The sequence below is a fragment of the Astyanax mexicanus genome, chromosome 2, assembly GCF_023375975.1.
Source record: "Astyanax mexicanus isolate ESR-SI-001 chromosome 2, AstMex3_surface, whole genome shotgun sequence".
NCBI lineage: Eukaryota > Metazoa > Chordata > Actinopteri > Characiformes > Acestrorhamphidae > Astyanax > Astyanax mexicanus.
The window spans coordinates 50,050,293-50,063,350 of NC_064409.1; the positions used below are offsets into that span (position 1 = coordinate 50,050,293).

Consider the following 13,058-nt stretch of genomic DNA (forward strand, 5'->3'; position numbering starts at 1 on the left):
TTAATGTAAAAAATACAAATGTTAAAAAAAAAGGTATGACTATTTTCTCCCAAAAGGGAAAAATCATTGATCGATATATGACTACTTGTTGGAAGGGCTCAATTTGTGAAGCACAGTTTTACAAAGAGATGACGTGTATGAGATGCGGAGGCCACATCTAGCACACTGTGTTAGTGTGTGAGAGGGCATGTATTCTTGTGAAATAGAAAGTGCGTCTGTGAAAATTCGAAATGACAGGGTACATGGTCTAAAAAGTATTACTGCAGTGTATTACCTGAAGAATAGTTCCTTACAGCACATAAGTGACACAAACTGAACACCTTGAGTGCATCACAGGACAGAATGTAGGTGTGCTGCGTTAGTGCTTGAGATAATAAGCTCCTTTTGAAAGTGTAGTTGTTCTTTTACAGGTCTATTCCAATCAGTTTAACCATTTAAATGCTTAACAAATAAAATATAAAAAAATACAAATGTTACGAAGATGTTGTTGTGTCATTTGTCTTACATCAGGATTTTAACCTTGGAATGTGCCGTCATGTGCCCACAATAAGAGAAAAACATGAATGAGCTGCTGAATTAATTTATCTGATTCACTTTCAAATGTATAAATGGTCAAGGCTCTTATGGGTTACACAAAATCTAACATTTATTAACCTTTTTGTTGGTTTTTAACTGTGATTTCTGCACAAAAGAGAAGCGTATTGTAAGCTATGCATTTGTGTATCATTTCCCTCCATTCATACAGAAATTCTTAAGAATAGTCATTGTTGGCACAGTATACTGGTGGTTACACACAGAATCAGAAACATGAGGTACTGTAGTCATAATAGATCCTGCTCTGCACCACTGCACTTCTCTTTCCCTCACTTTCAAACCCACACAATCACACAATCACAGTCTAGACTTGCACAGCTGCCTTTTCTCTTCCCGGCTCTCTCGGCCCATGGCAGTGTAATAATAGCTAGTTGCGGATAAGCCCTTGGTTAATTTGGAGGAAAGGAAATTTGTGAGAGAAACAGGAAGGCTGTCAGGCTATTCTGGGATGTGTCGGGTATTGGAAGGTGGTGATAGTTGTACACAAAGTTCTGTGTTTTAATGCAAGTCACGTTTTTAGATGCTGATTAGCCATTGTGTGTTAAAACCTACTGAGATAAACACTAGCTACTTTCTAAGCGTTCACAAACACAGACAGAGTGCTGGACACATTCCACGCTACGTCATGTTTCCAGCACTGGGACAAATCATGAAATGGAGTTTGACAGTTCCAGAATGTGAGAATATATACAAAACAAACAAACAAAAAAAGACTAGAGAGAGACTATAACATTTAACTACCATTTCCTGAAAGAACACAACTTTGGCAGCTGTTACATGCTTTCACAACTCTGAGAGAAAGACAACCTAAAGGGACGATTCAAAGAGTGGTTTATTGGATTTTTGCACATGGATACATCAATAATATGTATTGGAAGTGGTGCAATTATAGGCAACAGAGTCAATAGACAACAGACACTGCATCAACAACACCTTGAGCAGTACTACACTGTTCCATATAGAGCATAAAATGGGACAACACAAAGGTTCATACAAATGCAGAACGTCTGATATACAGAAAAATCACATTCCATTTGTTGCAAATGTGACAACGATTGTTTTACAGGTTGAACATGCACACCAGCACCGATAGCTTTTATACACATGCACTGAAAATCCTGGTGTCTACTCAAACTGCAAAAGAGTAAAATCACCTACTGAAAATCCATTTCCAGCTAAAAGTATATTTCTAAAGATATTACAGTCATGTGTTTGGATGTTCTCCATGGAAAACATTGCTGATGTTGTAAACAGGGTCACAAGGTAATATCCAAGCTTTACGAAAGATTCTGTTCTGTTTTGACTGAACCCACTCAGATGAGGAATGAATCATTGGAGTTGAATCCGTGGATTTGAATCACTTACACCCTTAATATAAAGGTTCCTTAAATTATTTTTTAAGCGATGCCTTAGAAGAACCTCTTCTGGTCCCAATGAAGAACCATGTTTATAATAGAGATTTGTGAATAGAATAGAGTGTTTGGAACATTTTGCATCGAAAAAGATTACCATTGGTTAACTACATGCAAATCAGTGCTAACTGGCTGGCTATTGTAATAAGTTGTAACAGTGGGGAAAAAAAAGCCAGGAACCATCAGTGGTTCTGAGGAGTTTAAGAGTTTAACCCGGATAGCAAGGTGATATATCATTTTATTTTTTTTTTACTATTTTGGTTGAGGTAAAAATATTGGATCAACAGTAAAATATCGCTAAACGTTTTTGACCTTGGCAGTAATGGCATGGAGTCTACACTGAGTTTAGACTGAGCAGGAGATCATGTGACTGGATGAATGAGCTCACTCTGGAAGTTTCCATATTCTGCTGCCTCTGAGGTAAAGTGAAAATGCTTTTTAAAACATATAGCTTAAAAACAATTGTTGCTACTAAATGGCTACCAGTAATATTATGGGTCTAACTAAATAAGAAGTATTTTAAAGGGTTGACAGCGCTACAGCTAACTACGTCTTTAGCATTTTCACAGGGAGTCAGAGCTAGCTAGCTAGCTAAGATTATGTTGCTAATCATGTTAGCATACAATTAGCTAGTTTTTTGTGTCAGATTTGAGTGTTTCTAAGCACTTTAAAAAGGAAAATAATACAAAGAGAGAATTTTATTTGTTAATTTATATATTCAAATGTCTATTTTGAACAATTCTCTTATTTGTATTAATTTTCTATTCGTTTTTTTAACTGATCTTTGTGGTACATAAATAAGGGTTGATTTTACATGTTTCACTTTAGTAATATGATTTTTTTAAATGTTTGAGGGTGATTAAAGTAGTGCTGTTTTTACTAAAGCTTTGTTTCAAAAATAAATTAGTGTACAAAAGTTAATGTTGACAGATTACATTGATTTAATTTAAAATCAGGGAGAGCTCTAAAAAACCTTTACTAAGTTTTTTTTTAGAACTAAAGGTCCTTTACTAATTTAAAGGTTCTTCACACATACACATATATACACACTATAGAAACATGATTCTTTATGGAACCAGAATTATTTTCTTTGGCACTTCTCAAAGAACCAAGAGTGTAAAATGATTTGTGTTACCTGTAATTAATGGATGCTACTGAAATTGAAGAATTCCAGAAAATAAATCATTTAAAATACAACAAAAGGGCTCAGCCACGTCAGCCAAAGCAGAGATAGATGTGGTGGAAAAACCAAAGGAAAAATCCTTTTATTTGTACAGGCGGGCTGTGTGTGTGTCTGTGTGTTAGAGAGAGAGAGAGAGAAAGAAAGACAGAAAGAGACAGAGAGGTAGAGTGTGAGAGATCTGCTAACGTCTCAAACTTGGTTATTGACCCAGGTGACCACATCTAACCTTGTAAACAACTGGCCATTCTCGGAGGAGCCTGAACATTGAGTGCCAGATCACAGCTGACAGTATTCTCATGTGTTGGTTCTTTTTTATTCTCCTGAACATCTCTGCAGTGATTTACAAAATGGGGAATAGCAAATCTGATCTGATCTGATCATTAATTTCTTTAATCTTTCAGTAAGTGCATATACTTGCATTTCATAATCCGATTACTGCAATATTGGAGTTTGTCACAATTTTTTTTTGTTTATCACATCCTGCTGCGAAATCAACACACATCAGCTAAACTCTTTAGTATTTATTTAGTTTCATAGTTGCTTCAGAAGTGTTTGTCTCCCTCTCATGGGTCCTATGTTAAAGACTGCTTGCTTGTACCACAATCTGTTTTCTTGTTTGCACAGACTGAGAAATCTGAGAATAATCCAAGTTAAGAGAAAATGTGTCTCTCTTTATTAGATTCTTCATTATTCAGATTCTTAGACCCTAGACACCAATTTCTGAAATCGCAGGATGCTGTTTACATGCTTACTTATATAATGAGATAACTGCAGAAATCCATTTCTAATCAGATTATGAAGTGCATGTAAACAAACTCACTGTTTTGTTTTTGTCCTGCATGAATTCAAATTTTGCAAACAGCACATGCTGTGCATGTTGATTCACACTAATGTTCCATCTCAGAATAACAAAGCTGGGCTTTATCCTTAGCTTGGGGTTTTGTACTGGCAAGAAGTGGGTTCCGCAGGTTTATAGGAGCCCAGATAAATCCAGTGGCCTGTGCCTGAGCGAGCACTTATCACCGGAAAGGCCTTGCGTTTGGCGATCTCGACTATTGTGCTTTAGCCGCACTGTTTTAAGATTTACTGCAGAGCCTTCTCGGTTTATCCTCCACTTCCCAGCAGAGCTTTGAGAAAACAACACCTTAGACCAGCCCCTGCTGTGATATCATGAGGACATTCTCAGTCCGGAGCTGATGCAGAATGTCATGTTTCCAGCGGAGAAGTCGAGTCCGCTTTAGGGGTCTGATCCAAGTCTCTGCAGTTGCCCACACTGCAAGTAGGGCTCCGGTTCGGGAGTTTTGTCAGTATGGTGGTCCTCCGTAAGCTGCTGTCCGAGTCCTCTTTCTTGAACTTGTGCTGTATTTTGGGGAAGCAGGGAAAGCAGTGTGCGAAGTCGTGGAGGAGGTGTCCGCTGAATATCATGTAGATCCAGGGGTTGCAACAGCTGTTCAGACTCGCGAGAAGCGCAGAGAGAGTCACTGCAGTGTTCTCTGAATCTGGAATGGATAACAAAAAGAATATAGAAGATTCCTGGGTTAGTGGAATGATCTTAACTGTACCACCAAACAAATTCAGATAGCATACAGCCTAAAACACTAGTGCAGAGGGGAAATGACTACACACTGATGGTGGGGAAAGATGTACGTTTTACTCTAAGAATTAATAAATCAGCACAGCTGTCTTAGTTACTTGGAACTTGATTAATCCAAAGTAATTAATTTAGAAATCATTAAATCCAAAATCAGTGCAGTTTATGCTTTTTAGCCTGGCACTGACAACAGAATAAACTCAAATAATACAATTTGCATGAACAAATGGGTGCAAATGTAAACTTAACTTAAAAAAAATAATAGTTGTAAATAGAGTAATAAGTATTGATATCCAGTTTTACTTTAACAGTGTACAGAAAAAGCTAAGAAAAATTACAGAAGCACATTAATATTAATATAATAATCACTGTGGCTCTTGCTGTATTATATCCTCATATAAGTATTTATTGAAAAAAATCTCGAAATCAATTACATTATAAAAATCTACTTTGGAACCATATTTAAATGTCTTCCAGCACTGTGGAAGTGTTAAATTCTGGATAGAAATACTTTGCTGTCTGGCCATGTGTTTTATTTTGTCTCGTTTACAACTAATGACATGAATAAAAGAGAAAAACTGGGTCCAAACTCTGCATAAGCCTGCAGAGAATTTTAAGGAGCGTGTCATGACTTATGAAATCCTCACCAGCTGTCCTCAACTGATAGGCTATTTTCATACATAACTGTCATATCACCACTGTTACATCATCCCAGACGCTCTTAAAATAAAGGTGCTTCAAATGGTTCTTTGAGTGACGCCATAGAAGAACCTCTTTTAGTTTCATAATCATTAAAAACATTTTTTGTGATGAAGATGTGCTTTGAAAAAAAAATCATCTGAAATATAGATTCTTTACCAACTTACACATTCTTTACACTCACACTCTTATACAGTGCACACTTGGTTCTTCTAAAGGGGTTCTATAACTTGTTTGAAGCAGTTTGAAGAGTGTAACATCACTGTCCACATCCATATCTCCCTAAATAGCCTTTATGTGCTAAATTATTGATTAATTCAATATGTAAGGGCAGGTTACATAGATCTGCCTCTCTACACAAAGATTCATCATCACAAGAATGAGATTTTAAACTGTAAATTCTCCAGTATTGAATCCTGTGACAAAGCTTAAAAAGTACAGCTTGATGCCAAAGGTGCAAATACCACTGAGGATTCTTCTTGATTAAGAATTATGTGGAACATCTTGTTTTAATTAAGTTCTGTTTTAAGTTAATCCATGCATAATTTTTATTTAATCAGAAACACTTAGTAGTACCCGTTCTTCCAGCTAGAAAAATTTCTTCATTAGAACAGAACATGAACATTCTTAACCCTTAACATTTGCTCGACATTTTGTAGGGCACAATTTGAGTCACTGTGGATGAGTTTCTTAGACAGGGATTAAGAATAGTCTTGGACTACACAACATTTTGAATTGATTTTTTTTCATTAACCTTTTGAGACCATGCATCCTCATATGGAGCTAATAACATTTACAGTGACTTTTTGGCTTCATATGGAGACACTGCCCCTACTATCTAGTGATCACATGACAACGTTACACTTAATTGACAGAAAACAAGATGGCCGGAATCCCATTCAAATGTTTCTACAGCCAGTCCAGACAGAAACATAGGCCAGGTATTTTTTTATGTTTAAAACTAGTTAATTTACTTACTCTAGAAAGTTTAACCTTTGGTTTTGGACTATCCCAGCTGGCCACCAACATCAATAGACGTTAATTTCATAGGATAGCGTCTAATACTGTTACGTGCCTGCAGGATACTTGGGTCCTTCTGATGACAAATGGCAAGGATTTTAAATTTTAAATGTTAAAATAAACTACTATCCCCACATGATCATTGTTTTTTTTTCGTGATCATTGTTGTTTTGTGCTTCCTGCACAAAAAAGTTTCTTTTTTTTATACTTGTTTGAACTCACTAATCCCTAATAGCTAGGAGAAATTAAAAATGCACACCAAGTCTCAGGTCTTAGGAGGTTAAAAGGAATATAAATCTAGGACTAGGCTCAAATCCTCTATATGAAACTGTCCCTAAATCTTTTTGAAGAAGGTCCTGTAGAAGTAGTTGAACCTGATTGGTCTGGTTGAAAAAACATTGGTGATGTCACATGACCACACAAATGAGTAAATCTGTTTAAAAATAACACAGCCTGGTGGTTTGTGCAATCTCTAACATTTGTCAAAACACAAACTGTTTTATAATACATATAAAAAATAAATAAATAAATAAAGAGTTTATATTATGTGGCTTTCCAAGAATGTGTTCTGTTTTTGGGTGTTTGTTGGATTCTATATGTTTATTTGTTTTTTTTTTGTTTTTGAATGTGGGATTTTCATATTTAGTGATGTTTATTGTCAAAGTTCATCATTAAAGCTGTTTTATTATCAGTGTAAATTTGTAAAACATTATTGTTTGTTAAAATAAATAAAAATAAATGCTTGGATTCCTGAGTTTTGAATGTTCGGCTATTATTTATGAGTGTTAGTGTCAGTGTAATTATGCATCAGTTTTAGCTGTGTTTTTATTTATTGTATATTATATATATATATATTTTGTTACTGTAGCTGAGTTTTGCTGTTTACTGTTGTTTTTGTCTAACTGAGAATGTTATGTAAGAAACATTCCCAGAAACAACACTGGGATGGAAAACCATTATTACATCACACATTTAAAAAAAAAAAAAATACATTTTTGGCAACTTCACAGGCTAAACTTCCATTCATTTTTTTTATTACACTGCATAAAAAAATAGTTTGTGCAACAAAAAAGGTATCACATTTTTATAAACTTAATTTAAAGGCTTTTTGCTCAGTAAAACTTTCTAAAGTGTTAGGTTTTTAATTATGCACCAGCTTATTACTACTGGGGGTTGTTAAAGGTGTTGATCACATCACTGCACATTTATAAAATTCCATCAGATGGTTTAAAAGAACTTCTTTATCATCTTGGGTGCCATTAAACCTAAAAAATGAAAATTAAATCCAGTTTTAAGAAAGTACATTGCTAATGTCACGGTCACAGTCACGTAGCAGTTTTACCGTGATTTACAGGAACTCTAAACTGCTTTTATTACTGGTGTTGCTTTACGCCTGAATATATAAATAAATTTCATTTAAAAGCTGTTTGACAAGTGGAATACACCCTCCCCTTATATGTAAGTATTGGTCTTTCCAATGATTTTCTTCCTTCTCCAGCTCCGAGGGAGTTTTTTCTTGCTTCAGCGCTCACGGGGGGTTCTGTTTTATTCTGTATTTTTTGTATTGTTTAATGTTGTGCTTGATTCTCTGTCCTGTGATTACATTTCTGAAAAGCTGCTTTGTTACAACACCAGTTGTAAAAAGCGCTATACAAATAAATTCGATTTGATTTAATTTGATAAAAAACCTTGGAGCTTAATTTTTGTTAACTTTCATTTTTACATCATTTAAATCTGTCAGGTTTTTGTTTTCAAATTGTGTCAAAATCATGATAAATGGACCAAAAGACTTGACAAAACTTGAAACTAAAAACTAAAGCGTTTTACACTGGTGCATATAAAGTTTTTTTAAGATTATTTATTTTGTGCAAAATTTACAACTTTTTTTTTTACCGCTTTTTTAAAGTTGAATAATTGTCTATTTATTTGCAACTTTGAAGCGAAACCTTAAATTTCAGTACTGTCAGTTTATAGTGAGTCTATTTTATTATATATATATTTTTAGTTTTCAGTTGTCTATAACTCCTTAAAAGAATCTATTTCTATATTTTGTTCACCCACCATCCCAGCTGAAGTTGGCGTCCCACACGGACCACATCTGCACGATGAAGAAGGGCGCCCAGCAGACGATGTAGGCCAGCACGATCACCAGCGTCATCTTGACGGTGCGGAGCTTGGCGCGGCTGATGGTGCTGACCCCGCTCACCGAGCTCTTGCCCACCAGGCCGTTCTTCTTGGTCTTGCACTTGATGTTCCTCCAGATGCTGTGGCAGATGAAGCCGTAGCACAGCATCAGCACCAGCACGGGCACGAGGAAGATGCCCACGGTGATCCAGGTGATGTAGGCGCGGATGCCCCACGGCTCGATGAAGTGGCCCCAGCAGTCGTAGACCCCGGAGCCGTGCTGGATCTCGCTGAGGGAGAAGATGAAGGGCTGCGGGGCGCTCAGCACCAGGCTGCCGGCCCAGGTGGCACCGATCATGGCGTAGGCGCGCCGGGTGGGCTGCTGCAGGGTCTTGAGCGGGTGGCAGATGGCGATGTAGCGGTCCACGGTCATCATCACCATCATGTAGGTGGAGGCGAACATGCCGAGCACCTGGAGATGCTTCACGAGGCGGCACAGCAGGTCGGGTCCCGTGAAGCGGAACGTCACCTCCCAGCACAGCTGGGGCAACACCTGGAAGAAGGCGACCACCAGGTCGGCCAGGCTCAGGTGCTTGATGAACAGGTGCATGCGCGAGGTCTTCTTCTTGGTGTTGTAAACCGCGGCCAGCACGCTCACGTTGCCGATCACGGCCACGGCGAACGTCACGCTCAGCACGGTGATCTCCAGCTTGGCCACCTCCTCGTTGCGCCCGAACAGGTCGCTGCTGTTGGCGGAGGCGGCCGAGGCGTTGGCTGCGCGCGCCATGGTGGAGTTCAGGGAGTGGATCATAATCATGAAGGAGGAGGAGAGGAATAAAGGAGGTGATGGGAAGGGTTGATATAGGCTATAGGCTGATAAGTGAATAATCAGTTCCTTCAGGTCATTCTCCAGCTGCTCCAGCTGCGCGCGCGCTCGTTCCGTCCAGATGTTTTATGCGCGCTCCTCTCCGCTCCGTTAGTCTCCTCTTCGCATCTGCTGCTGCGCGCTTTACAGAAACTGCGCTATAAGCTGATGTGCTCTGGAGCGCACGAGCTCCTACCCACCAGCACACAGCCAGTCAGGGCGCAGCAGTGACAAACAGACAGAGAGAGAATGGAAAGGAGAAGCTGGAGGGAGGGTGGGTGGGGGAAGGAGTGACCACACATCCACCCACCCCCTCATTTAGGTCTGGTGTAGGGCTGGGATAGCCTCACATTTTTTTCCTTGGGTAAATAATTAAACATACATTGGCTTGCACAAGTATTTATACCCCTTGAGCTTTTTATTTTCAAATTTTGTCACCTTACAAACACAATGTGTCAGAAATGGGTCAGAAAAAAGTAAGGATTTTGACTCGGCCATTCTAACACAGGAATATTCTTTGATCTAAACAATTCCACTGTAGCTCCTTGTAGCTGATTTTTTCTTCTAACCCTGCTTTAAACTTCTCCACAACTTCATCTCTGACCTGTCTGGTGAGTTCCTTGGTCTCCATGATGCTGTTTGCTCACTAGTGTTCTCTAACAAACCACTGAGGCCTTCATTAGAACTGCTGTATTGATACTGAGATTAAATTACACACAGCTGGACCCTATTAACTAATTAAGTGACTTCTGAAGGCAATTGATTGCACTGGATTTTATTTAGGGTTTCAGAGCTGAAGACTTTTGCTTTTCAGATTTTTTATTATTAACAACTTGAAAACCATGTATTGTTTTCTTCTACTTCACAATTATAATACTTTTTGTTGGCATATCACTTAACATTTCACAATCACAATCAGCCACCTGATTAACAGCACCTGTAGGTATCAGAAGTGTCAATAGCAGCAACTTAGCTCTGCTGCACATCCCACAAGTCCATGTTTGTAATAAAGGTGGCACCATTTAAAAGAGAAATTAACAGGCTTGCCAGCACTCTACGAGTTATTGCCAAGAAGTATTAAAGAAATAATCTACCAAAGACAAATTTCCTTACTTTTTATGCATGTATGTTAGATACTTATCAAAGCAAAGCAAACAATTATGGACAAGTAAAAAAGTCAGGTTCACAATGTACTCTATGACCTAATCTCTCTTAAGTAAAGAAACTGTGTTGTGTTTACCAGTTACTTGTCACTTTAATGTTAACAGCACTACATTTAAGTATATTTTACTAACACTTGAGTTTAAGTAACTAAGAAATTTACTTAGTATATACTACTGATAATAATTATTTTAAGCAACTAAGGCCCCTTCCACACAAACACAGGTATTTTTAAAAACTGTTTTTTGTCTCTGTTTTAGCCAAAAAGAGAGGTTTTCGAAAACGCCTTCCAAGGTGGAGGTTTTTGAAAACTCCGTGTGGACGAGGAAACGGAGTTTTCTGAAAATGCTGACGTCACATAGCGAGTCTGGGCATGTCTGATTTTGTTTAGCATTAGCTTAGAGACCGGGAGGGGACTCTTTTTAGCGCAAAAACAGCGAACTCCAGCTGTTTACAGCATATTTACGCCCAGCTGATCCAGCTAATGAACTAATTCACTGACCCAACAGCGCAGAATTAGCCAGAACCAGCTTTAACACTGTAACATGTTTTACCCGTGTAGCTGAGATGAGTGATATTGGCTGATCTACACTCTGCTCTATCTGTATGAATTTTAATTATACTCGTCCATCACCACCCTGGATATACTGACAGACAAACACCAGCAAACTCAAAATACATCATTTACTGTTACTTGATCTCCTCATCCAGCCTGTTTACTCCCCACCTCTCTGGATTTTACAGCTGGTTAGTAATGTGGGGACAGCGCCTGGATTGGTTCTGTTCTCTCTGCAATATGTGGATTATTAACATGTTTACAACTTAATTTAAGTCTCACAATATTTTACATAGCATTACTGAAATGCGCTGTGTGCAGTTTTTTCCGATCTTCCTGTCCGGAGGTAAGTTACAAACCTTACCGCGAGATTCTGGACCAGGCATGGACCAACAGGCACCTGGTGGGACAATTTTGAAAATGAAGTAGTTGTTGCTGAGGAGTGACGAGAAAACATCTAAATGTCTAGAGAATCCCCGTTTTTGAGTAGTATGGCGTTTCTGTGTGGACGGGGATATTTCTGAAAATGCTGCTCCTGTGAACAAAGATATTTTAAAAAACTGAGGCAAAAATATCCGGCATCGTGTGGAAGGGGCCTAAATCTCGCACGAAATGTACTATATGTGCATATACACAAACTGACATTGCTAAAATTTACAGAGCATGTTTACACCGCAGATATTTTTACCATAATATTTTACCATATAAGTCATCTAAACTCAAAACCAAAAGTAACGTCATGTTTTCATCTTTAAAGTAACTGGAACTGAGTGCATTTTGCGCAATTAGATTAGAGCCATTTAACCATGTAAAGGACCATGTAAGCAAACACTTTTTTTGTTCTATCCACGACTATTGATGGAAGAATCACAAAAAAAATGACTGCAAAAGCGACTTATTTTTTATAATTCTACATTTGGTTTGGTTAACCTCAAAATCCCTCAATGTCACAGATCTTTATGTTTGTTTTAATCTAGTTTCAGATAACAAAACAGTGCATGCTATTTATGTGACTTGAAAATACACAATAATTGCTTTTTAATCATATACAGCTCTGGTAAAAATAAAGAAATCACTAAAATTTCTGAATTAGTTTCTCTGATTTTGCTATTTATAACATTTCTTCCAAATTCCAAAAAAAATATTGTCATTTAGAGTATTTATTTTCAGAAAATGTGAAATGTCTGCAATAACAAAAAGAGCTTTCAGACCACAAATAATGCAGAGAAAGTTCATGTTCATGAAGGTTTAAGAGTTCAGAAATCAATATTTGGTGAAATAATCCTGTTTTTTAATCACAGTTTTCATGCATCTTGACATGGTCTCCTCCACCAGTCTTACACACTGCTTTTGGATTACGTTATGCCACTCCTGGTGCAAAAATTCAAGCAGTTCAGTTTGGTTTGATGGCTTGTGATCATCCATCTTCCTTGATTATATTCTAGAGGTTTTCAATTAGGTAAAATCAAGGAAACTCATAATTTTAGGTGGTCTCTTATTTTTTTCCAGAGCTGTATATTACATACAGTCACAAGACAAGTAAACCCTTTGAAAATATCTGTATTTCTGCACAATTTACTAAAAATAAAACATAATAAAATGTGATCTGATTCTTATCTAAGATTTGTTTATAGATAAACATATTATAAGTAAACTAATAAAAACACAACCGACTGTACTGTAAACATCCACACTGCAGGCCAGATAAAATAAATAAACTCTTGAAATTAATAACATGCCCTTCCTTAAACCCCCCTTTAGCAGATATCACCTCCAACAAATGTTTCTTGTAGCTGCAAATAAGATTTGCGCAACACAGAGGAGGAATTATTGACCATTCCTGCATGTGAATA

General features: G+C 37.6%; 1 protein-coding gene across 1 annotated transcript; it reads right to left on the minus strand.

Annotated features, from left to right (window-relative positions):
- Positions 1 to 1,408: 1,408 nt before the first annotated feature.
- On the minus strand, positions 1,409 to 9,726 carry avpr1aa (arginine vasopressin receptor 1Aa). Its single transcript, XM_007231187.4, has 2 exons — positions 8,561 to 9,726; positions 1,409 to 4,688 (listed from the first exon to the last, which is right to left on the minus strand). The coding sequence occupies exons 1-2, from the start codon at positions 9,438 to 9,440 to the stop codon at positions 4,396 to 4,398; spliced, it is 1,173 nt and encodes a 390-aa protein (XP_007231249.4). The 5' UTR covers positions 9,441 to 9,726; the 3' UTR covers positions 1,409 to 4,395.
- Positions 9,727 to 13,058: the final 3,332 nt, after the last annotated feature.

What these genes read in the sequence shown, in the direction of transcription:
- avpr1aa (XM_007231187.4), bottom strand. Translation starts at nt 9,440, where the DNA reads ATGATTATGATCCACTCCCTGAACTCCACCATGGCGCGCGCAGCCAAC. An exon ending in CGCCAACTTCAGCTGGGATG is followed by an intron (nt 4,689 to 8,560) that starts GTGGGTGAACAA and finishes TATCCATTCCAG; the next exon opens with ATTCAGAGAACACTGCAGTG.